Source organism: Pseudorca crassidens, chromosome 3 (genome assembly GCF_039906515.1).
Source record: "Pseudorca crassidens isolate mPseCra1 chromosome 3, mPseCra1.hap1, whole genome shotgun sequence".
Taxonomy (NCBI): Eukaryota; Metazoa; Chordata; class Mammalia; order Artiodactyla; family Delphinidae; genus Pseudorca; species Pseudorca crassidens.
Genome location: NC_090298.1, coordinates 144649807 through 144675762, shown reverse-complemented (window position 1 = coordinate 144675762; position 25956 = coordinate 144649807). Strand labels below are relative to the sequence as shown.

The following is a 25956-nucleotide window of genomic DNA, read 5'->3' as shown; positions in this document are numbered from 1 at the left end:
GTTGAATGCATCACTTGAATAATTTGTTTTTTGGGGGGGGGGGTCTAAGTAATAGGTCTGGAAAAGGCAACTGACCTTGTTTCTCACAGGAATCATGGGAAGAGTTAGGACTGAGAGTACGTGTCAGCAGTATGTCCAAGGAGGAATTGGGCCAGAACTAGCCTTTGGCACAAGCAGGCATCAGTCCATTTAAAAACTGTAGCACTGGATTGAGATGCATAGTTAATTCTGTTTCTGGGCCCAGGTTGGTCACTTGAGGGTGTTTCCTAGGCTAGAACAGTGCACTGAGAATGACAGCCAAGTAGTGGGAAAAGCCCAACAAAGATCTAGGAAATGCAGATGATACTCAATTTATTAATCTAATTGAGTAGAACAATTATTGCGTCCTTGTTGACTATCTCTTATTTGTTCAGCAAGAGGTCTCTGAAATTGATGTAATGTATCACTCTGAAGCTCTAGGCCAGAGAATGTGTTAACTACAGAGGGCAGCGTAGCTTAAATTGGCTCTTTACATCAGTCTAAGAAATGATACTGCATCTAGAATGAATAAGAGCAAGAAGTTCAGTTTAAAGCAGAGGTTCTCAGATTTTAGAGAGGAGCAGAATCACCCTGAGGGCTTGTTAAAACACATTACTGGGCCCTACGCTCAGAATTTCTGCTTTAGTAGGTCTGGGCTGGAGCCCAAGAATTGCATTAGTAACAGATTTCCAGGTTGATGCTGATGCTGCTGGTCCTGGGATCACACTTTGAGGACCACTTATCTAGGAAGAGATGATGAAGTGGGTATAGCTGTTTAGTTCTTCTTGATTAAAGCCTTCACAGAGGAGGGAAAGGGGAACTAACCTGTCAGTTTCTACCACAGTCAAGACCCTGTGCCAGGTGACTTGCAGTCATTTAATTTAACCCTTGAAACCACTCTGCAAAGTAGTCCTTATCCCTGTTTCGCCTTTCAACATACACGTTCAGAGCTTACTGGAATAATTACTTCAAGGACAGATTTCACTTATAACTCAAAGAATAATGCTGCGTATACCATTATGAACATGATTTTATGTAATGTAGAGGATATATTAAATTCTGTTATTGGTGATATATATTCATTGCTCTTCTTGTACATTTATGAGAGATATAAAATGTAGGTTCACTTAGCAGTAATGATTATACAGTAGATGGAATTGCTGAGACATTGTGTTTTCTCATACAAAACATGAAGAGAATGGGAGGTTTATTTTAACATTAAGTAAAATACATTTTTAGATCACAGGAAAGATGGGCCTATGTTAATAATATTTTTTTTCCTTTTGGCCGTACCACCGGGCATGTGGGATCTTAGTTCCCCAACCAGAGAATCGAACCTGTGCCCCCTGCATTGGAAGCATGGAGTCTTAACCACTGGACTGTCAGTGAAGTCCCAGGCCTATGTTAATTTTGTCAGCGTTTTTTTTTTTTTTTTAATGGTGCCAGTTGGTTATTGACCAGTCCTATTGTAGAAACAAATAAAGGGAGGGATGGTGAATTTCAGAATAGTTGGTACTAAAAAATGGCCTAAATTCTTGATAGTACAATCACAGTACTTATTCCTTTAAAGTGTTCTTTGTTAATGTTATTTTTGAAAGGTCAACTTGTTTCTAGTGGCTTTCAGTGAAGTTACTTTGTGTTGTTGACAGATTCGCACAGAATTATTAAAAAAACAACAGTGATACAAGCAGTTGAATTGAAGGCATTCTGGGAAACCTACTGTTTATTGTGAAAATCATCTTTGATCTTGAAATTAAAAGTAAAGCTGGAAAGGAATTTACAAACGAGAAAAAAAAGAAGTTTGGGATCGGACTCACAGGATCTGGGCTTGGAAATGCCTCAGGTAAATCATACAGAGTAGGTGCAAAGTTTTATATTTTCCCACTGCAGTTGGTTCAGTAAGTTCTCTGAATCTTAACACAACTTGCTATAATATCTTTTAAAGACATTTTGCTGCTGATCTCAACTGGTTTTGAATACATGTCCTTCCTTTGCTATAGCTTTGAAATTTAATGAGGTTGACACAGGGAACAATGTGAAGGAAAAGTTGGTTAGAAGGTAGCAGAGGTGCTGGCTTTTATGGGGTCTAAACCAACTCCCCTGAAAATTAATCTGCCACAGAAAGCCCATTTCCATCCCCTCTATCTTCTTCTAGTTTCCCAATTGTTCCTTTCCCTTCATGCCCATTGAATTCAGTTAGGAGGAAATGGTGAGGGACTTCAACCTTTCTGTCTTTCACACACACACATACACACACACACACACACACACACACACACACACACACACATACACATATATACCTATACCTCCCACAAAACATGTCTAAGGATGACTATTTATATCATGGTAATTACTTTGAATTGCTCAGTTCTGGTTTGAGGCAATCACTGAAACAATAAATGAAGTCCTGTTAGTCCCTATTCGGCATATCCAAACTTCTTCCCTTCCCCCTCCCGTGGTTAGGTCTTATCCCTCCCCCACTTTTTTTTTTTTTTTTTTTTGTCTGCGTTGGGTCTCCGCTGCTGCACGCGGGCCCTCTCCAGCCGCGGCGAGAGGGGCCACTCTTAGCCGCGGTGCGCAGACCTCCCACTGCGGCGGCCCCTCCTGCCGCGGAGCACGGGCTCCAGAGCGCAGGCTCAGCAGCTGCGACGCATGGGCCCAGCCGCTCCGCGGCACGTGGGATCCTCCCGGACCAGAGATCGAACCCGCGTCCTCTGCATTGGCAGGCAGACTCCCATCCACTGCGCCACCAGGGAAGCCCTGTCCCCGCTCTTTTTATGCTGGGGAGAAACCTAGAAATAATGAGAGGGCAGGGACTCTGAGGTGGCTTTATGTGGGGCCAGGCAGAACTGTGCCTCGAGCACAGGAAATCAGCAACTTGCCGAGATGGTCCAGTGATTTGGAGACAGGCAGCGGAGGCAAAAGGGGGTTTGCTAGCTGATAGTAAAAAGACCAGTGGCCTCCCTCCACCCCAACCACTATACCAAGTGGACTGCAGATACCCATTTTGAGTTCTTTCCCATTCAAGGTTTCATTCGCTATTTATTGAATACTTGAATTTAGGTCTATAAAACACTTATTTTGAGCTTGCAACCTGGCAAGCTTGCGGAAAATTAGAGAAAGAAAAGAATGGGATGGGAAGTACCCATGAAGGAAAACATGGTGAAAGAGTGTGTGAAAAGGGGTCAGTCTGTGGTAGGTAGAAGGTATATGAATAGAGAAATATAAGCAAGTAGACTAATATAATTTTAAAAGTTTTGACAGAAACTTGCAAGAGAAGAACAAAAAGGCAAACAGGGAATTTGTATTCTTTCCCATCTTCCTTTATCCAAGTTAGATTTCAAAGTGAGGCCTTTGACTTGTTTGGGCCACTTTAGTAGTCTTAGCCTGAACTTCACTCTGAACTGATTTGTTTAGACCTTGAAATGATAAAGGGGGGATAAAGAGAAAAGAAGGAGCATCAACTCTGGGTGCCGAGCCTTTTTTTCTCCCTTTCTTATTTATCATAGAAATTGTATCCTTCTCAGGGATCACGATTAAGGCTACTGAGTTCATGCACCAGTTACTGGCCTCACGCAGCAGATTTTTTGATATTTGGCTGATCCTGACTCCATCACGTTCCTGGAGGCATTAGTTGGACTAGAGATGCCCAAATGGTCTTACACTTGTTTTGGGAAATAAGACATTGAACTCATTTAGGAGTATAGAGACTGTCTTGCTATCTCTTCAGACCCGAAGAAATGGCAGGGGATTCTCCACTTTCTGGAGTTAGAACAGCGAGTGTTGTTAGAGATGGATTTGAAGAAATGTTACAATAGCTAATAAATAAAAGTACTCATTAGGTATTACATGCTGACTCTGGTGGCTAAATAAGCTTTAGTTTTTAGAAGTTAGGTATAATTAACAATTTCCAGTCTATTCCTTTTCCAATGTTTGATGCATCTTAGTTATTTTCGTAATATAATTCCATAGTTTAATGTTAGTTAGATATTTTAAATGTACTAAAATTAAAAAGCAGGAAAAAATACAAAATTGTTTTAAAGATAATTATTTAGTAGGTGTGAGGGTGGGGCTTGTGTGTAATAAACTGGTCTCGAAGCAGTCGTTAACTTTCCAAAATTAAAATCACTCTGTTGTAGCCTAGTGTAAGCGGAATGGATCCGCCTTTTGGGGATGCCTTTCGAAGCCACACCTTTTCAGAACAGACTCTGACGAGCACAGATCTCTTAGCAAACAGTTCAGATCCAGATTTCATGTATGAACTGGTAAGTAACATTTTCTTGGATTCTGCTTTAATCGATTTGAGGTAAAGGTGTTGTATCATTTTTTTATTTATAAATGTCTAAAAAGAAAAAATGATGTGATCAGGCCAAATTTTTTTCTTGTCACTATCAGTCTGGTATTTTAGAAGGGTGTATGAGCCCATTGAAAATAGTAAGAGGAAAGGTTATCTAAATATCCTTAACTCTAGTTTTTGACGATGAAGGTAGAAGCCGTCTTTTTAATATGCCTAACTGCTAAAGGACTTTTCAGCTGGGATATTTAGGACTGATAACATTGAGCAAGGCAGATGACACAGAGAATGTGAGACAAAGGTAGCAAATCCAAGCAACATCTGAATATACTAATTATTTATTCTCGAGGTAAAAAGACACTTAAGATTCTTAAGAAAAAGACTTTAAAAATAACTTAAATTACATGCAACTTCAGAAACACGGAGGTATATCAAAACTGGAAAACTAACACAAATCTGTTAATTTGCTAAAAATTATTGAGTTGTACGCTTAATAGAGGTGAATCTTGTGGTATATAAACTATATTTCAATAAAGCTGTTAAAACACACGGAGACATACGTGCAACCAAAAAAAAAAAAAAAAAAACCAAAACCCCACAAACAAATGGAGAAATCAAAAACAGAACAAAAACAAACTGGAAAACTGAAAATTTCCTCATTTTCTTCCTGAGCCTCCACCCACCAAACCTTCTCCCCAGAGATAATTACCACTAACAGAGTTTTTCTATGCATATATAAATATATGAATATTTTAAATTGGATGACATATCATTGATACAGTATTCTGTAACTTAACTCTTTCTAACATAAAAACATGGTAAGTGGCCTTTCATCCTAGTACATTAGAGCTTAACTGCATTCCTTTTAATGGCTGCATAGTCTTACTGACATTTAAAAAATCATCTCTCTACTCATGAGGAGTTAAAGTACTTTCCCATGCCCAAGAGTTATTACGAGGTCTTACCAAAGATTTTATCTTTCTGTGGCTGAGTTGCACCTCTCTTTGGATTGCTCTTCACCTCTATGTTTAAATTCTCACTTAGGAAGACATATTCTGTGATGAAGGTAAGGCCTTTGTTATTTGCTTTATAACTGAAGCTTGTTTCTGAGAAGGTCCCCAAATCCTTCTAAGTTAAAGATCAGGAAATGTAAACTTTTTTTCGGGAAGAGTGTTTACAGTGAAGTTCAAGAGCCCTGAACCATACCTAAGTTTCTCAGGGGACATATTTTCCCTTTTTTTTTTTCCTTGCCCGAGGAAATGATATTAAATGGAATGGTAGAGTGTCATGTAAGTAGTGTTTATCGTAAAAGCAGACCAGAGGTTGAGTACTGATTTATCAGTTTGATGCATGAAAGTGAGGATGGAGGTAAATAATTCTTTCCTCAGTTACAGTATGTGATTTATATATTTTTTTAAACCTTTCTCAGGATAGAGAGATGAACTACCAGCAAAATCCTAGAGACAACTTCCTTTCTTTGGAGGACTGCAAAGACATTGAAAATCTGGAGTCTTTCACAGATGTCCTGGATAATGAGGGTACTTTAACCTCAAACTGGGAACAGTGGGATACATACTGTGAAGACTTAACGAAGTACACCAAACTAACCAGCTGTGACATCTGGGGAACAAAAGAAGTGGATTACTTGGGTCTCGATGACTTTTCTAGCCCTTACCAAGATGAAGAGGTCATAAGTAAAACTCCAACTTTGGCCCAGCTTAATAGCGAGGACTCTCAGTCTGTTTCTGATTCCCTTTATTACCCTGATTCACTTTTCAGTGTCAAACAAAATCCCTTGCCCTCATCATTCCCTGGTAAAAAGATCGCAAGTAGAGCAGCTGCTCCTGTGTGTTCTTCTAAGACTCTTCAGGCTGAGGTCCCTTTGTCAGACTGTGTCCAAAAAGCAAGTAAACCCACTTCAAGCACACAAATCATGGTGAAGACCAACATGTATCATAATGAAAAAGTGAACTTTCATGTTGAATGTAAAGACTATGTGAAAAAGGCAAAGGTAAAGATCAACCCAGTGCAGCAGAGCCGGCCTCTACTGAGCCAGGTTCATGCAGATGCAGCAAAGGAGAACACCTGCTACTGTGGTGCCGTAGCCAAAAGACCAGAGAAAAAAGGGACGGAGCCTCTGCAGGGCCATGCCACTCCAGCTTTGCCTTTTAAAGAAACCCAGGAACTATTACTCAGTCCCCTGCCCCAGGAGGGGCCTGTGTCTATTGCAGCAGGAGAGAGTAGCAGCCTTTCTGCCAGCACATCGGTCTCAGATTCATCCCAGAAAAAAGAAGAGCACAATTATTCCCTTTTTGTCTCTGACAACTTGGGTGAACAGCCAACCAAATGCAGTCCTGAAGAAGAGGAGGAGGACGAGGAAGATGTTGACGATGAGGACCATGATGAAGGATTTGGCAGCGAGCACGAACTTTCTGAAAACGAGGAAGAGGAAGAAGAGGAAGAGGATTATGAAGATGACAAGGATGATGACATCAGTGACACTTTCTCTGAACCAGGTATTGTAGTGCTTGGAGGCTTACTGAATTGACTTTTTGCTACTCTCTTGAAATAGAAAGTTTTGCTGTGGTTGCTTTCTTTGTCTTAGTTTGGGGATTAAATGACTTAGTATCTTGACTTGGATATGTAATTGCTTTTATCTATTGAAACAGCTCTAAAATAATCACTCTTGCTCATGTGTAGTTCATATGCTGATTCCTCGAGGGCTTCTTCTTAGTTTATCTTATGTTAAGTGATCTGATTTGTTACTGTCTTGAGCAGCTGTGCAAAGATGCCAAAATTGATTGGTTTAAAAAATATTCCTATTTCTGCCTGTGTCCCTCTGTTATAATTGAGGTATGTTTGGAGTCCCTAGAATGGTGAACCAAGCAATGATGGTTTATATTACTCATCCCTAATAACCAACAAAGCCTACTTAATGAATAAGGTAAAAGAGAGCTTTTTCTTTGTGTCTGCTGCATCTTTCATTTGCACAGTATTTTTCCACTGAAGAAAAATACATGCTGTAATTTAATGAGCATGAAGGAGTCTCTGCTCTATTTATATACAGTGCATATAAAAAAAAAGGGAGAAAGAAAATGAAACCTGTGGGGAACTGGTTCACTTCAGCATGTACATGGTTGGGCTTTTGCCACTGTTGGCTTGTGCAGTTTATTTATGAAAATGGTGTTGCCAAGTGGCACACAGTTAAATGCACAAAGAAGTGAAGATCTTCACATTTAAGCGAAAGTTATTTTCTTCAAAAATAATATTGGCAGTATAACTTCTACATAAAAGACCAAGTTATTAAGAAAAATATAAATTGTCAAAGAGAGCCCTTTCATTGTTGGAATTTCAGCCAGTATAAACATTGGTATTTAATTTTCAGAAAGGTTTTTCAGCCATAGTAGCTATATTGTAGCCAGTGAAGCATATTATTGCCCAGAGACTTTCCTCTTAGTGAAATCTTTCTATTGCACAAATGCTTAGATTTATGCATTTGAGACAATTAAGTTGTTTGACTTGAGTGGATTTTCAAGTAAGGAAAAGGTGGAGGAAAAGGGTTTATGCCTTTTCTTTGGCTTACTTTAGCACTCAGTATAGTCTAGACAGAACAATTGTCTTTTCTACTTAGCAGGAAAACTTCTCTCTCAACAAGTTAATGAAATCTGCTTTGAGGTGTTTCAAACTGTCTTTGCAGTTAGCAGTAAGTTATATAGCTCCCTCCCATAGGGAGACCAAAGTGCTCTCCATGAGTGGTCCTTAAAACCTGACAGGTCAGTCCTATTGTTTTGAGTCCCATATTTAGAATTAGGGTAGGAGGGAGGGTAAGGGTTGAGACAAGGAGTGATAACTAGGGTGATAACTAGGAAGTGGAAAGTATGGGGAAGAAAATGCCTTTACTGGCTGGTGCTAAAAGGAATATATAAATCTGAGGGAGTCGGTAAATCCCACTATCACCAAGCAAGGCAGGCAAGGACTATACTGTTTATTCCACTTCTGGTTGTAGTTTTGCTTTTCTTTGACTTTTTTTTTTTTTGGTGGGATCTTAGTTCCCTGACCATGGATTGAACCTGGGCCTCGACAATGAGAGCGTGGAGTCTTAACCACTGGATTGCCAGGGAATTCCTGCTTTTCTTTGACTTTTAACTCCAGTCATCCTTGATCTTTTGACTTGATTTCACAAGGATAAATGTGTTGAGAGATGAGTAGGTCCATGAAAAGAAACCACTTGATAAGTTGACCCTCATTTCCATTTTCTCAGCCTTTTGACTCTTGTCGGGGGTGGGGCGGGAGAGCCCTGATTTGTGAGTTTGTTGGTGTTAAGCAACCAACAGTGCTTTAAACAGAGATGTGTTAGCTGGCATTTGTCAGGGTGAACCCCTCTTATTGGCACTATTTAACAATACTAAATATTTGGATGGCATTTAATTCACTCACTTCCAGTTGACTTGAAGTAAAACCTCTTTGGTTAGTATTACTTGGACACTTCTCACAAATGTCAACAAATGACATGCCTTATCCACAAATCAATGATATTTTATGGTATTTTGGGGGCTTATTCTCATTTGCTAATGAAAATTTCCCTTCTTCTTGGAAGAAAGAGCTAAACAAGTGACTTTAAGAATACAAATGTGAGTTATTGGTGAGAGGCAAGAAGAAATTCTTTGAAGCAGAAAAGTGGGATAGTTATAGTTTCTTCAGAGTGGGTTGATTGGTTTAATTTGCAGCAGTTTACAAAGGCCCTTTTGTGATGACTAGCTCCCTTGATGCTGTTTCTTGGCAGTTGGCTACAACAGTGCCTGAGCCTACAAAGCTCCAGGAAAGGTGTAAAATGGAGTTTCAGTCCCTACTCTGGACTTGCTCCCAAGTTTTAATAGAGCCTATTCTGTGGACAGGCTACAACTGTTTGGGGTCATGGAATTACATGGTTGTAAGGCTAAGAATTAGGCCCCCAGAATGAGAGTTTATTTTGTAATCCCTACTAAGGATTTTCATGATTGACTTTACCAGCTTAATGGCAGTAATCTGCACTAACCAAAGACGTGTGATCAGAATTTTAGGCCTTTTTGACTACGTTTTGGTAACTGTGTCAGGAAGGAATGAGTTAGATCAATATGGTGATCCATCAAATGAAAAGAAAATGGAAAAGGCTCCATGGGAAATGTTACATTAAACAAATCATTGATTTGTTAAAAAAAAATTGTGTGTGGGGGTGCCTATTTTTGTGTTAGGCACTGTGTGTACTAATTTTTGGCTATGCAGAGATGAACAAAATAGACATGATCCTTATCTTCATGCAACTTAGAGTTGAGTGGGTTTATTTACTGTCATGATTTCTCAGTCTTCTGATCTTATGTGTACTGTGACTTGGCAAGAGAAAGATTCAGGACAAGAATTTCTTAAAATTTATTTGATCACAGAACTCACTTGGGATTGAAGACATTTTATAGTAATAGTGTTCCTCAGAACACACTTCAAGAAATATTTAATCACCTTAAATGCAAGACCAGTGATCTGGGAATATAATTTTCATGCATTCTACTTGATCACAGTAGTCTCTGTATTGAAAGGCAGATGACTTTAACAAATCCATTGTGTGAATGTGTGTTATTGTGAGTTCATGGTGTATGCTATTAGAAAATATTAAAATATTAGGTCAAAGAAAACTGATAACCCTTAAATACTTTTTTTGGGAAAATGCTGAACATATGTAAGTAAATAAAACTGGTTATTAATTTGGGTGGGAGAGAAGAAATCCAAATCCTAATGACTCTTTGGATTTAACGTGGAATATATGTGGGGGAAAAAATCTGTTTAGACCATTTAACTAGATAGGCACAGGCAAAGCGGGAAGCCCATTTGGAGCTGGAGTCATGGGGCCTGAGCCAGTCCCAGCTCTGCCAAATCACTTAAACCCTCCATTGAGCATGTTTCTTTGTGTAAATAGGGTTAATAACCTCTTCCTACCCAGTTCTTAGAAGCCTCAAATGAAACATCTGTGAGTGAAATATGTGAGTACATTAAATGAGAGAGAAAGTGTTTTGCCAGAAATCTAGGCCACTGAGGGAGCATATCAAATAAAGTGTCAGGGGATGGGTTGCCTGAGGGAGCTGTATGTAAAAATGTTTACCTTATACTTTGGGCCGGGATAGACTTGGGACACCAGTTCTTGACATTGATAGGAAGATGGGAGTGTTTTGGTTGGTGCTGCCTGTGTTGAGGTGTTCCCAGCCATACTAGGGTAGTCTCTGTGAGCCAGTAATTTTAGCTTGGCCTCATGGAGCAAAGGCCTTTTTAAAAAGGCCATTTCTGGCAGAAGCATGTAGCCCTTGCACCTTTTCCAAAGCTAGGTTGATAACTGGAATAAGATAAAGTCCTTTAATTTAAAGTGATACATTAACACAAGTAAATAAAAAAATATTACTTTATGTATCTAACAGAATTTTTAAAAATCAGATTTCCAAAAATGATTGTGTCACTTGTGCCTCATTTCTTATTTATTTATTTAAATTGTATTTTTGGCTGCGTTGGGTCTTCGTTGCTGCATGCGGGCTTTTCTTTAGTTGCGGCAAGCGGGGGCTACTCTTTGTTGTGGTGCACGGGCTTCTCATGCAGTGGTTTCTCTTGTTGTGGAGCACAGGCTCTAGGTGCGTGGGCTCAGTAGTTGCAGCATGTGGGCTCTAGGATGCACGGGCTTCAGTAGTTGTGGCATGCAGGCTCAGTAGTTGTGGTTTGCAGGCTTAGTTGCTCCACGGCATGTGGGATCTTCCCGGACCAGGGCTCAAACCCGTGTTGCCTGCATTGGCAGGCGGATTCTCAACCACTGTGCCACCAGGGTAGTCTGTGCCTCATTTCTTAAGAAGAACTAAGGTTCTCTGTCACACTGCTTGCCATGTTGTTGTTTTGTTTGTGTTTTTTTAATTTGTTTTAAAGTACTACATGAGCATTTTAATGCTGTTAAGCCAGCAGTGCTACAAAAGCTTGTCTTTACTGTTGCCTCGAAATCATTCTGCTCTCTGAATTGATTCTTTTTTCAAAGGTCATGTTTATCGAGGCATAACAGTAAAATTCACCCCTCTTTAAGTGTACACTTCTTTGAGTCTTGACGAGTGCATGTAATCATGAAACCACCACCACCACAATCAAGGTACGGAATAGTTTGATCACCCCCCAGATTTCCCTCCCGTTCCTTTATAGTCAGTCTCTCCCTCCACCCCCAACCTCTGGCAACCACTTTGTCCCTGTACTTTTGCCTTTCCCACAATGTCGAATAAATGGAATCATGTTCCTAATTAACTCTTAATGTGAAGAAAACCTGGCAAAATTCTAAAATTCGATTTTTATTTCCAAAATGTCCAGATGTCATCACTTTCTTAGTGTCAGTTCCAGAGGAGTCATGTTTTTAGGAGGGAAAATGGTCATTTTGCTTGGCCATTGCCATCCAGTTTTTCCTTGCTACCTTAGGTTTAGGGCTGTATACACCCCGTGCACAGCCCATCTCCATTGCCCCAGGTACCTAGTACTAATTAGGTGGAGTAATCTCTAAGATGGGCATGCTCTGAGGGTATTTTAGATTTATAGGTTATTCTGTATTGGGTCTGACCAGTAGTTCTAGCAGCTCAGAATTAAGTATTTTCTGAAACTTCCTATTAGTAGGGAAAATAACTTCTTAAAAAGTGAAGTAAATGCAAATTGCTTCCAATAAAATATTAGTTAGAATAGGCATATAAGTTTTTATTTGAATAGCCTGTGTGAGAACTGTCATTTTTGTACTTTTACAAAAAGCGTATTGTGGGAAGTAGGAAGAAAACCACTGCTACCTCACAGAATTCTGCTTCATAGGATACCTTCCCAGAAATGCACACAGCTTTCTGTCTGGGGATGTTTCAGATGCATAAATATTAGACGGAAGACATTAAAAATAATTGTATAGTGTCTAAGTACCGTTAATTAATGGTACTTTTTAACATTTCTGTGCCTGTATTTCTTTTTTTTTTAATTGAAATATAGTTGATTTACATAATGTTGTGTTAGTTTCTGGTGTACAGCAAAGTGATTCAGTTATACATATATATATTCTTTTTCATTATAGGTTATTACAAGATATTGTATATAGTTCCTTGTGCTATACTGTAGGAACTTGCTGTTTATCTATTTTATATATAGTAGTTTGTATCTGCTAATCCCAAACTCCTAATTTATCCCTCCCACCACGTTCCCCTTTGGTAAGCATAGGTTTGTTTTCTATGTCTGTGAGTCTGTTTCTATTTTATAAATAACTTCATTTGTATCATATTTTAGACTCCACATATAAGTGATATCATATGATACTTATTTTTCTTTCTCTGTCTGACTTCACTTAATACGATAATCTCTAGGTCCATCCATGTTGCTGCAAATGGCATTATTTCATTCTTTTTTATGGCTGAGTAGTATTCTGGTGTGTGTGTGTGTGTGTGTATGTATGTGTGTGTGTGTGTGTGTGTATATATACATATATATATATATATACACACCACATCTTCTTTATCCATTCATCTGTCTGTGGACATTTAGATTGCTTCCAAGTCTTGTCTGTTGTAAATAGTGCTGCTATGAACATTGGGGTGCATGTGTATTTTTGAGTTAGAGTTTTCTCCGGGTATATGCCCAGGAGTGGGATTGCTGGATCCTATGACAACTCTATATTTAGTTTTTTAAGGAACCTCCATACTGTTCTCCATAGTGGCTGCACCAATTTACATTCCTACCAACAGTGTAGGAGGGTTCCCTTTTCTCGACACCCTCTCCAGTATTTATTGTTTGTGGACTTTTTAATGATGGCCATTCTGACTGGTGTGAGGTGATACCTCATTGTGGTTTTGATTTGCACTTCTCTGATAATTAGCGATATTGAGCATCTTTTCACGTGCCTGTTGGCTATCTGCATGTCTTCTTTGGAGAAATGTCTATTTAGGTCTTCTGCCCTTTCTTTTTTTTTTTTTTTTTTTTGGCAGTACGCGGGCCCCTCACTGCTGTGGCCTCTCCCGTTGCGGAGCACAGGCTCCAGACGCGCAGGCTCAGCGGCCATGGCCCACAGGCCCAGCCGCTCCACAGCATGTGGGACCTCCCGGACCGGGGCACGAACCCATGTCCCCTGCATCGGCAGGCCGACCCTCAACCACTGCACCACCAGGGAAGCCCCTCTGCCCATTTTTTGATTGGGTTGTTTGTTTTCCTGTGGCTGTATTTCATTCTCTCAATCTCATGTGAAGATACAAAAAGAAAGTGTCATATACTAACCAAAGAGAAACCTAAGGAAGGTAAACAGTGTAGTTATCTCTGTTTATTAGTCTCTAAATATTTTGAATTAGAGATTTCTATATTAAAAGTTATTTTATAGATTTGGTTTATTATCTTTGACATGTTAATACTGTTTTTTGATGAAAGGAAATGTGTCAGATGGTAAATAGAGGGGATCTTTTTGTTTTTCCTGATTGGTTTATTGAAATGTACGGAACTTAAAATCGGGGCGGGGGGCTTTCTTTTTTTAAGGCTATGAAAATGATTCTGTGGAAGATTTGAAGGAGATGACTTCAATTACCTCTCGGAAGAGAGGTAAAAGAAGGTACTTCTGGGAGTATAGTGAACAACTCACACCATCACAGCAAGAGAGGATGCTAAGGCCATCTGAATGGAACAGAGATACCTTGCCAAGTAACATGTATCAGAAAAATGGCTTACATCATGGTAAGAGGGGATTGTGATCATGTATGTTCCCTCCCTCCCTCCCTTCCTTTCTCTTGTTATTGAAATATAGGTGATGTGCAATATTATATCAGTTTCAGGTGTATTACATTGTGATCTGACATTTGCATGCACCATGATCACCATGATAAGTCTTGGTGTAACCATCAGTCCTGGATATTTCATGTCACTTTTAAATAGAGATAGTAAACCATAATGCTTAATCATTATACATTATATGTAGGTATTCAACCCTTCCTAGCAAATTGGAGAGTCTAGAACAGTAGAGCTGCGGTATTTGCTATGACTGCTCTTCATTCACAAATAGCGTTTATCAGTATTGAGAGCCATCAGCTAAACAGGGAGGAAAGCTTGTGTAAAAATGATTTGTAGTCACTTCTTGTTCTATATATCCTACCCAGGAAATGACCCAAGAGCCTGCTGATTCCTGACCTGTCACAGTTGCCATAAGCAAGAAGGGTTGGGGAAGAAGAGAATGGGCTCTAGCATCTCTGTCTTTCATTTTTGTCCAATCTCCAGGCCTAAATATAAACAGGGAGATTGGAATCAAAACGGTGGTGGAGAGAAAAGAGGAGGGAAAGGAAAGAAAGGAAGAACAATTGCGGAGAAAAGGAATGGAGCAGGAAGAATTGAATAGTAAGAGTCAGGAGAGGCTTATAATCTTAGGTAGGCCAGATTTTGATCTGTGAACCCAGGAGGATGTAATTGAGTAGAATTTCTTCTGCACAGATGTTTTTACCTTAATCCAAAGTCTGTACTGAGAAGGTGAGGGGCACTAGTAGGCTTGGACTCAGTAAACAGTTTAGTAGTTGCTCATGCTACAGATATAAGTTGCTAAGCATTTTTGACACAGAAGTTGTATCAGAAGTATATTTGTGCCTCATTTTCCCTTTCCACTGGCACCCAGGTCTGTACTCTATTATCTTTCAGTGAATAAAGGCCTAGTTTTTGACTTCAGATTAATTTTCTACCAGAAGTGAAAAGATGGGTCCAAAAAATAGGTCCAGGTAGCATGTAGTGAGTACTAGGAAAGTTGTTCAGGGTATTGTAGTTCAGAGGACAGAGCCATTCCTCTTGCCTGCAGTGGTAGGGAAAGTCTTCTTGAGTCTTCTGTAATGTTATTTATCAAACTAACTGAAGACGTGGTTTCTGAAAAGGCAATCCTTATTTGTTGGACTTTTGGGTCCAACACAGGAATATGTATGTCTGACAAATTTTCAGTCATAGCAGCATAAATGTCTTGGTTTGGGTAAAATTTCCAAATTCGTTGCTGACCATATACTGTACCCTAGCCCTGATTTTTGTGTGCAGGTGAACTTGGACTCCAGTCCTGAGGTTTGAGATGCTTATTACTTCCATACAGATAATTAAGAATCCATCATACCAGGGCTAGAAACCTTAAGGTGGAGAAGGTTTGGGAAAAGGCTGGAGTTGTGCTCTATTACCCCCATTTCTTGCCATCACAAAGTGGGAAGGAGAGGAGGCCAGCCCTTCTAGCGTAGGTTGTTCACATGCTGAGACCTCTGAAAAAAGAAAAGGGACGAGGGGAGAGATGGATTTTTACATATGGCTATATAAAATGTATCTCTTGTTAAATAAAATGATCTCACTTAAACTTCTTTTAAACCATCTATAGGAAAATATGCAGTAAAGAAGTCACGGAGAACGGATGTGGAAGACCTGACTCCAAATCCTAAAAAACTACTCCAGATAGGCAATGAACTACGGAAACTGAATAAGGTGATTAGTGATCTGACTCCAGTCAGTGAGCTTCCCTTAACAGCCCGGCCAAGGTCAAGGAAGGAAAAAAATAAGCTGGCTTCCAGGTAAATGGTAATGTTTACTCATGTGATTGAAGTCTAGGAGGTGAGGTTAGACTTCAGTGAGCTTTCATAGAGGAGATGGCCCTCGGCCCTTTTTTCAGAAATATACTTTTATAAATACTACAGTGAGAGTATTATAATTTTTCCCTTGAAAGTAAATGATGGTATTTATGCTTCATGGAAGAAGTTTTTAAAGGGGAGAGGTGAATGAACTCAAGCGCCTTATAGTATAAAAAGGAAAAATTTTATCATAGCTCTTTATTTTTTGTTTGTTTTGCAGTAAGTCACGTTTTTTTATTGAGGTATAATTTACTTGATAAATTCTTCACTTTCAGTGTATCCTTCTGTGAGTTTTGACAAACATATCCAATTATGTAACCACAACCACAGTCAAGATATTGAACATTTTTATCACCTTAAAATATTTCCTTATGCCTCTTTGTAAAAGTGAACTCCCTCTCTCACCCCTAACTCCTCACAACTACCGATCTGTTTTCTGTTCCTACAGTTGCGCCTTTTCCAGAATATAGATGGAATCGTATTATATGCAGCCTTTTGAGTCTGGCTTTGATATCGCACAGGACGAATTTGAGATTCATAATGTTGTTGTGTGGAGGAGTATTGATAGTAGTAGTCCTTTGAAGTGATACACTGCAGTGTATCTGTTCACCGGTTGAGGGATAGTTGAGTGGTTTCTAATTTTGTGCAATTATGAATAAAGTCACCATAAACATTCATCTGCAGTTGTTTATGTGAACATAAGTTTGCATTTCTCTTGGGTAAATTCCCAGGAGTGTGTGTTTAACTGTATAAGAAACTGCCAGAGTAGCTATTTCCAAGGTAATGAAGTAAATTAAAACAATATTTACTGTTTTCCGAAGTAGTTGTATGTACTGTTTTACATCCCCTCCAGCAACATACGAGGGTTACACTTATTCACATCTTCTGCACCACTTGGTATTGTCAGTGTTTGTTTGTTTATTTTGGCATACTAGCCATAGCTTTATTTTTGAATCTATGCTGAAACTTTAAAAAATCAGTTTGGATAAATGATGATATTGTATGTTTTGGGGTGATGATTGAGGCCCTCGATACAAACATCAGTAGGCAGCGATTTTTGGTTGCTATTAGAAAATGTCTGACAGCAGCAAAAAGAAGTATATTCTGAATGTTCCTTTTAAAAAAAAAAGTGAACTAAATTGCTCCTTCCTTTCACAGGGCTTGTCGGTTAAAGAAAAAAGCGCAGTATGAAGCTAATAAAGTGAAATTATGGGGCCTCAACACAGAATATGGTAAACCTACACTTTTAACAATTTGATTAACTTCCTTTTACCTTGCTGACCACTCTCTTTTTCTTTGGTTTTGTTATTTGCTTTCCCTGTATTCTGCCCAGCTTTAGGCCAGCCTCTTTTTTGTTCATCCATTCAGTAAGCTATATACTCACTCTTACTCATTCACGTCCTTCTCTTAGTATGTCCGTCTGTGGCGCGCCAAGCCAAATCTCACCTCTATCCTAAAGAGCTCACCTCTTGTGACCATGGGTAATCTCTGACTTCCATTTTACAGTTGTGTGCTGGGTTAGCCAATTTTATTAACTAATGTATACTTTAACCTTTGAGTGGATAGTTTAGAAACATGTTTTACAAATGTGATTGTTCATTAGAATCATTGGTGTGTACATGTTAAACTGTAGATTTCTAGGCTTCTCCCCAGATACTCTGAACTGTAATCTATGCAAGTAGAACCCAGGAATCCATATTTTTAACATTACCCCAGATTACCCTTTTTTTTTTTAATTTAATTCATTTATTTTTGGCTACGTTTTGGGTCTTCATTGCTGCGCACGGGCTTTCTCTAGTTGCAGCGAGTGGGGGCCACTCTTTGCTGCAGTGTGTGGGCTTCTCATTGCGGTGGCTTCTTTTGTTGTGGAGCACAGGCTCTAGGTACGTGGGCTTCAGTAGTTGTAGCATGCAGGCACAGTAGTTGTGGCTCGCGAGCTCTAGCGCTCAGGCTCAGTAGTTGTGACGCATGGGGTTAGATGCTCCGCGGCATGTGGGATCTTCCCAGACCAGGGCTCGAACCTGTGTCCCCTGCATTGGCAGGCGGATTCTTAACCACTGCGCCACCAGGGAAGCCCCTACCCCAGATTACTCTTATGCAACCATCCTAGTACATATTTGGGAACCGTTGGTTTAGATCAGTGCTTCCCAATCTTTCACATCATGGCACATGCAGAAAACTATCATCCCTAAGGCATCCTGGAGTATAACAGAGTAGGCTGCTGATGGGAGGAGGCCCTTTTGGGCTGAGATGATCATTATCTCATACACCTGGAACCCTTCTACAACGAACTAGTGGGTTGGAAAGCTCTGCTTTTGATCTTCTGTAATAAGAACCACCCCTTCTTTTCCCCTTGCTCTGTTACTCTTCCTTAAGCCTGGTAGCATAAGAGCTCATATGTTCCTTTGCGTCTAAAATTGTCCTCTTCACTGTGTTGCTCTTGGGCTAAATTGTATCTGAAAGTGGAACAGTGGCTAAATGATCGATTATTATTTGTTTCCAGAGGTTTTCTTAAGTCCAGCATGATGTCTGGCACATAAGTGCTCAATAAATGTTGTGGAGTTTTTTCTTAATCCTTTATCTTGGTTATCTTGTTTCCATTTGTGAGGACAGAAAGAGGATTTCCAACTGTGATGTTTACAACTTGTGAAAGGAACTGATCGTTTTATTTATTAATGACCACACAGGAATTCTAATCAAGGTAAATGAATTAGGTAAAACAATAGTTGGTTTGTTGGAATGGAGATCTTCCCATTTTCCTATTATTCGTTCTTGCTTATTGAAGCATTTTGACCTTGAGCTCTGTGAGTATATATATGATTGCAATGTCATGGACATTCATACTTCATTTTAGAACCCAGCTGACTCACACTGCAGGGAAGTGTGGTGAGCTCCTGGGAGCCTTCTGGTCTCTTTTTCTCTGGACACATGTAGGCATATATCTGTGTGTTACTCAGTTAATAAATTTATCCATAATGATGTACATCTGTGTGGCCATATGTTTTTGCATTTGTATATATGTACATGCATGCCCACGCACACATGCTTTCTGTCTGTGATGTAAATATATTCTGGGGTGTGGAACAATTGGGGAATTGGTAAGGGCCAGGAATATGTGTATTTCTGAATGTGTTGTTCTATCTCATTGAGTTTTTGATGGCCTTAAATGTTTCTTGTTTCCAAAGCTAGCTTAAAGCCTCTAGATATTTTCATGTAGGAAAGGCCTGTCTTTATTTTTTATTTATTTATTTTTTAACATCTTTATTGGAGTATAATTGATTCACAATGATGTGTCAGTTTCTGCTTTACAACAAAGTGAATCAGCTATACACATACACACATCCCCATATCTCCTTCTCCCTCTTGCGTCTCCCTCCCACCCTCCCTATCCCACTCCTCTAGGTGGTCACAAAGTACCTAGCTGATCTCCCTGTGCTATGTGGCTGCTTCCCACTAGCTAGCTATTTTACATTTGAAGGCCTGTCTTTAAAAGGTAGCATTTTCTTCTCAGTTAGTCAGCATGGAGGAAAAGGATCTTCTCATTCATTTATTTCTCGTCCACCTCTGTCTTACTAGCTTCTCTCCTCCAGTCTGGGGAAGAGCAGCTTCGACTATTGGTTTAGAAGACCTCAGAAGCAATGAGATACTCCTGTGTAGTTTGCCACATGTAGTCTGAAAGTTCTTCCCGGAGTTTCTGATACATCTCTCAAGGGAATGGTGCCCTTGATTCCTCTAAATATCTGGGAGTCACTCTGTTACTGCTTTGTGGAACACTTTTATCCGTTACTTATCTTTTTTTTTTTTGCGGTACGCGGGCCTCTCACTGCTGTGGCCTCCCCCGTTGCGGAGCACAGGCTCCAGATGCGCAGGCTCAGCGGCCATGGCTCATGGACCCAGCTGCTCTGCTACATGTGGGATCTTCCCGAACTGGGGCATGAACTCGTGTCCCCTGCATCGGCAGGCGGACTCTCAACCACTGTGCCACCAGGGAAGCCCTGTTACCTATCTGTTGACCCAATGGTTTCTAGAATTTGTGATTTACAAATCGGTGACATCGGAAAAAGATTTTGGGACTTGGGAACCATAGTGTTGCCAGCTTTATATTTTGCCATGTGAAGCCATTAAAAGGAACATCATCTACAATTACTGTCATTTCATACAAGGTAGAATATTTTAGCATTAGAAAATTGAGACAGGCATAATTTCAGAGTAAAGTTAGCTTTATGAAAAAATGTACTCTGTTGTCCTTATCCTTTTAAATTTGTCATCAACTAGCACCGTTCCAAGGACTAGCTTCAGGGCCCAGGACTGTCCTACTCATCCCGTCCTATCCTGCCGAACCTCCTCCTCCTATTGATTCCTTCTACCAAAGCTCGCAAGAAGCTGCTCCGAATGAAAAGTATGACTTTTCATGTATGACTTTTCATGACTCAGAATGAAAAGTAAAGCTACTAAGAGGATTGGACGTTCATCCTGATTGACATATTTTATCCCTAAGCAAGCTACATGAGAAAATTAAAACTGGAAGATTCTTGGATGAACATGGAATCAAAACAGGAGGGATCTGTTAGAGATTTAAGGTTTGGCCTCACTTTCTGAGCCAGATGCCTCCGCTTCCTCACCCAGAAGTTTTTGATGTTGTTAGAACCCTTCACCTCTGCCCTCCCTCCCCCCAGGGCCTGGCATGGACACTGCCCAGGTTGAGAAGAGCTGTTCTGCTCTGTTTCAATTTTGATTTTACAGTGGGTTTTTTTTTTTTTTCTTTCTTTCTTTTTAAAAGTGACCTGGGGCTTCCCTGGTGGCACAGTGGTTGAGAGTCCGCCTGCCGATGCAGGGGACACGGGTTCGTGCCCCGTTCCGGGAGGATCCCACATGCCGCGGAGCGACTGGGCCCGTGAGCCATGGCCACTGGGCCTGCGCGTCCGGAGCCTGTGCTCCGCAACAGGAGAGGCCACAGCAGGGAGAGGCCCGCGTACCGCAAAAAAAAAAAAAAAAAAGTGACCTGATTTACTTTACCTGTTGAAGATGAGGGAACCTCATTTGCTTCTCATAAGTCCAGCCTGCATGTAAATGTCGTTATATTTGAGTAAATGGTGTTCTCTCTCAGTTATTCGAGAAGAAGCATAAATTTCTTGTTTCATGTGGTTTAGGGAGTCAGCTGTGCTTTCCTTGTTTACTGACACGTTTTATATATATTGTTCCTGCATGTAGTTTTAAACTGCCTCCCCACCCCCCCACCCCCAGTTATTTCTGACTTCTCGCTTCAATGTTAGTCTAGATTGGTCTCTTCTAAGTATTACAAGGTTAGGAATAACACATCATTGATTTCAAAGCAGTGTCTGAAGTAGTAGAGATTTATTTCAGACCATAGGAATCCTGTGTGTTGAAATTGGTGATGTGTTCCCCCCTGCAACTTTATTGAGGTATAATTGAAGTACAATAACTCTACATATTTAAAGAGTATTATTTGGTTCGTTTGGACATATGTATATACATGTGAAATCAATCAAGATAATGAACACTTTGATCACCTCCAAAAGTTTCATAGTGCCCCTTTGTAAGCTAACCCTCCCTCCATTCCTATCCCTTAGTAGCCCCGATCTGCTTTCTGTCACTGTAGATTAGTTTACATTTTCAGAATTTTATATTAATGGAATCCTACCATACATTCTCTTTTTTTGCCTGGCTCCTTTCACTCTGAATAATTATTTTAAAATTTCTCGGGCTTCCCTGGTGGCGCAGTGGTTGAGAGTCCGCCTGCCAATGCAGGGGACATGGGTTCGTGCCCTGGTCCGGGAGGATCCCACATGCCGCGGAGCGGCTGGGCCCGCGAGCCATGGCCGCTGAGCCTGTGCGTCCGGAGCCTCTGCTCTGCAATGGGAGAGGCCACAACAGTGAGAGGCCCGTGTAACGCAAAAAAAAAAAAAAAAAAAAAAAAATTTCTCCATGTCATCTATATCAATAGTTAAATCCTTTTCATTGCTGAGTAGTATTCCATTGTGTTAGATATATTACAGTTTCTTTATCCATTCACCTATTGATGGATACTTGGGTTGTTTGCTTTCGCTGTAACAGAGCTGCTGTGAATATTTCCGTACAAGTGTTTGGGTGGACATATATTTTAATCTCTCTTGGTTAAATACCTACGAGTAGCTGTATAGGAAACCGCCAAACTGTTTTCCAAGTAGCTGTACCATTTTACATTCTCAAAAACAGTGTATGAGGGTTCTAGTTGGTCCATATCGTTGCCAACGCTTGGCACGGTCAATCTTCTTACTTTTAACCAACCTAATGGGTGGTATGTGGCAGTATCTCGTTGTGGTCTTAATTTATATTGCTTTGATTAATGATATTCAACATCTTTACTGTACTTACTGGCTATTCATATACTTTGTGTGTATATGTGAAGTATCTATTAAAATAGTTTGCCATTTAAAAATTTTGTCTTCTAAAAGTTCTTTATTCTAGATACAGGCTCTTTGTCTGATATATGTATTGAAAATATTTTATACTAGTCTTTGAATTTCCTTTTTGTTTTCTCACTGACATCTTCCAAAGAGCAAAAATGTTCAATTTTGATGAAGTCCAATTTGTCAGTCTTTCCTTTTATATTTTACATTTTTTGTGTGTTCTAATTAGAAACTTTGCCGACTCCAAAAATTGTATTTTCTTGTATATTTTCTCCTAGGATTTATGTAGTTTTAGGTTTTACAGTTAAGTTTATGAGATCTTTTTCAGGTTAATTCTTATGTATGGTGTAGCTAAGAGTTGATTTTCTTTCCCCATATGAATATCCAGTTGATCAAGCACCAGTCATTGAAAGAACTTTCCTTTCCCCATTTAATTGTTTTTGCACCTTTATCAGATCAGTTGATCCTATATGTATGGGTCTACTTCTGGACTCTGTATTCTGTTCCATTGATCTATTTGACTATCTTTATGTGAATATATAGTGTCTTACTGTAGATAGTAGATTGTGAAAGTCAGGCAGTGTTAGTCCTTGTTAGTCTTCTAATTTTGTTCTTTCAAAGTTGTTTTGGCTATTCTAGGTCCTTTGCATGACCATATAAATTTTGGAATCAGTTTATCACTTTTTACAAAAAAAGTTTCTTGAAATTTTGATTGGAATTGCTTTAAATCTGTAGATCAATTTGGAGAGAATTATCATCTTAACAAAATGGAGGCTTCCTATCCATGAACTTGGTTTCTCTTTCCATCTAGTTAGGTCTTCTTTAATTTCTCTCTGACTTGTTTTATAGTTTTCAATGTAGAGTGCTTGACCATCTTTTGTTAGATTTATTCCTAAGTATTTTATGTTTTTTGGTGCTGTTGTAAATGGACTCATTTTTGAAATTTCAAATTCTTTCTTGGTAGTATATAAAATGAATTTTTGTGTATTACTCTTATACCTTATTTTCTTGCTAAATTTATTAGTTCCAGTAGTAGATATTCCAGTAGATGCCCTGGAATTTTCTATTTAAGCAGTCATCATCTGCAAATAGAAATGGCTTTATTTATTCCCTTCTGATCTTTATGCCTTTTAACTCTTTTTCTTGCCTTGTTGCAATGTCTGAGACATTTGAATAGAAGTGGTGACTGCCTTGTTTGCAGGGGAAACTTTGACCTTTAAGTTGATATTGGCTGTAGGTTTTTTTGTAGATGAGATGCTCTCTATTATTTTGAGTAAGTTTCCTTCTTTTCCTAGTTTCATTTATCATGAATAGATACTGAATACTGTCATTTTCTTTCCTTTTTTTTTTTTTTGCATTTATTGGAACAATCACATTGTTTTCCTTTATTCTGGTAATGTATCACATATTCCCCTGTTAATATGGTGAATTATATTAACTAACTGTTTATTAAACCAACCTTGCATTCTTTGAATAAACTCTATTTGGTTATGATGTATTTTCCTTTTTATATTAGAGTCTATTGAAAATATTTTGTAAGATTCTATTCCGATATTTTAAGTTGGATTCTGTTGTTAATATTTTGTCAAGGATTTTTATATCTATATTCAAGAGGGTTATTAGTCTGTGATTTTCTTTTTTTGTAATATCTTTGTCAGGTTTTGGTATTTGAGGATACTGGGCTTAGAGAATGAATTCAGCCATGATCTTTCTTCCTTTTTTTTTGAAAGTTTGATGAAATTAATTTTATTTCTTCATTGTGCATTTGATAGAATTTTCCATTAAAGCCCTCTGCATTTTCTTTGGGGAATACTTTTTGATGAATTCAATTCCTTTATTAGAAATGAGCTGTTCAGATTTTCCATTTCTTCTTGTGAAGTGGCATTTTCAATAAATTTGTCCATTTCATCCAAGTTTTTGAATTTGTTAGCATAGCATTTTCTTATTATCCTTTTAATGGCTGTATTCTGAAGTGATAACCCGTTTTCCATTCTAGGTAGAGGTGATCAAGCCGTCTAGCTGGAGATGGGGATGAGGGTGGGAGTGGGTATCAATTTTGTTGATATTTTCAAAGAACCAGCTTTTGGCTTTGTTAACTTTCTCTGTTGTGTGTTTGTGTTCTGTTTTATTGATTTCTGCTCTTATATTTATTATTTCCCTCCTTATTTACTTTTGGTTAACTTTGCTCTTTTTTTTTTTAAAGCTTCTTAAGGTGGGGAAATTTGTTGTTGTTTTTTTAATTTATTTATTTTATTTTTGGCTGCGTTGGGTCTTTGTTGCTGTGCGCGGGCTTTCTCTAGTTGCCGTGGGGGGGGCTACACTTCGTTGCGGTGCGCGGGCTTTTCATTGCGGTGGCTTCTCTTGTTGTGGAGCGCGGGCTCTAGGCACGCAGGCTCTAGAGCGCAGGCTCAGTAGTTGTGGCGCACGGGCTTAGTTGCTCCGCGGCATGTGGGATCTTCTCGGAACAGGGCTCGAACCCGTGTCCCCTGCATTGGCAGGAGGATTCTTAACCACTGAGGCACTGGGGAAGCCCGGGAAATTTGTTTTTAAAGCTTTGTCTTTGAAGGGCTTTGTTCGATTTATTTAATAAACATTTACTAAGACCCTATGAGTCAATATACCAGGCACTGTCATAGCTGTGAAGACAAGTAGGGCAAATTGCTTACAGGATAGTGGACATTGATACATGTCTACAATCTGTTATCAAAAGTGGCATATCGTTTGATTATTAGTCTCTTTGGATAAGAAAGCTTACAACCATCACTGCTTAATGTTTTCTTATATGTTCTTCATTTTTAATTGAGTATCTGTTATTATATAATTAAAAGTAAATTCTTCCATGTTAATGACATGCTCCAACTGTCCTGTTCTGTCTTACAGATAATTTATTGTTTGTAATCAACTCCATCAAGCAAGAGATTGTAAACCGAGTACAGAATCCAAGAGAGGAGAGAGGACCCAACATGGGACAGAAGCTTGAAATCCTCATTAAAGATACTCTTGGTAAGAAGAACACTGGATAAACTAATAACCATTAATAACGTATAGTGTAAGGTAGATGATTCAAGGGAATATTCAAAATTCTTTTAAGGAAAAACTCAAGTGGTCTCATTGTAGTTACCTCCCTTTATGAGAAGATTTGTTTTTTGAGAGTTAGCATTCATAAACATGTTCTGCTGGTTACCACGATTGATTGATTGATTGATTGATTGATAGACAAGAAGTGATTTATTAGGACGCTTACTAGGCTTACAAGTGGGCAGGTGAGCGTTGTGCTGCCCCACAATTTATTATTTAGACTTCGTCACTGAACTGTTTTAACACTTAGGAAAGATAAACTTCTAGCAACTTTAACCTTCTGTGGGGAAAATAAAGATCCCTGACCTTGTCAAGCCTGCAGTATATACTTCAATAGAGGTTCTTACCTATTTGTTTTACTCTTTCACAGGATTCTAACAGACTTGATTATCTGGTTTTCCATCCCTGAACAGTTTATACCACATGGGGAGGAACAGAGAGGCAGGCATCCACAAGTCAGGCAGAGTGATACTGACAGGGAGGGTAGAGGTAGCTAATGTAGACAAAGACATGCAAACCCTAG

The 25956-nt window shown here is 39.3% G+C and overlaps 1 protein-coding gene across 3 annotated transcripts in view; it reads left to right on the top strand.

Moving 5' to 3' along the window:
* The window catches only part of CREBRF (CREB3 regulatory factor), a 65493-nt gene that overhangs the window by 23630 nt on the left and 15907 nt on the right, over window positions 1–25956 (top strand). For 2 of the 3 annotated variants that reach the window (XM_067732831.1, XM_067732832.1), the window contains exons 2-6: window positions 1668–1861; window positions 4161–4286; window positions 5745–6831; window positions 13850–14044; window positions 15699–17120. In XM_067732831.1, the coding sequence (XP_067588932.1) occupies window positions 1853–1861; window positions 4161–4286; window positions 5745–6831; window positions 13850–14044; window positions 15699–15892 (1611 nt within the window). In that variant the 5' untranslated portion in view covers window positions 1668–1852 and the 3' untranslated portion in view covers window positions 15893–17120. Of the gene's footprint in view, window positions 1–1667; window positions 1862–4160; window positions 4287–5744; window positions 6832–13849; window positions 14045–15698; window positions 17178–25235; window positions 25359–25956 lie in introns of those variants that run through there. The other variant, XM_067732833.1, reaches the window with a different exon arrangement.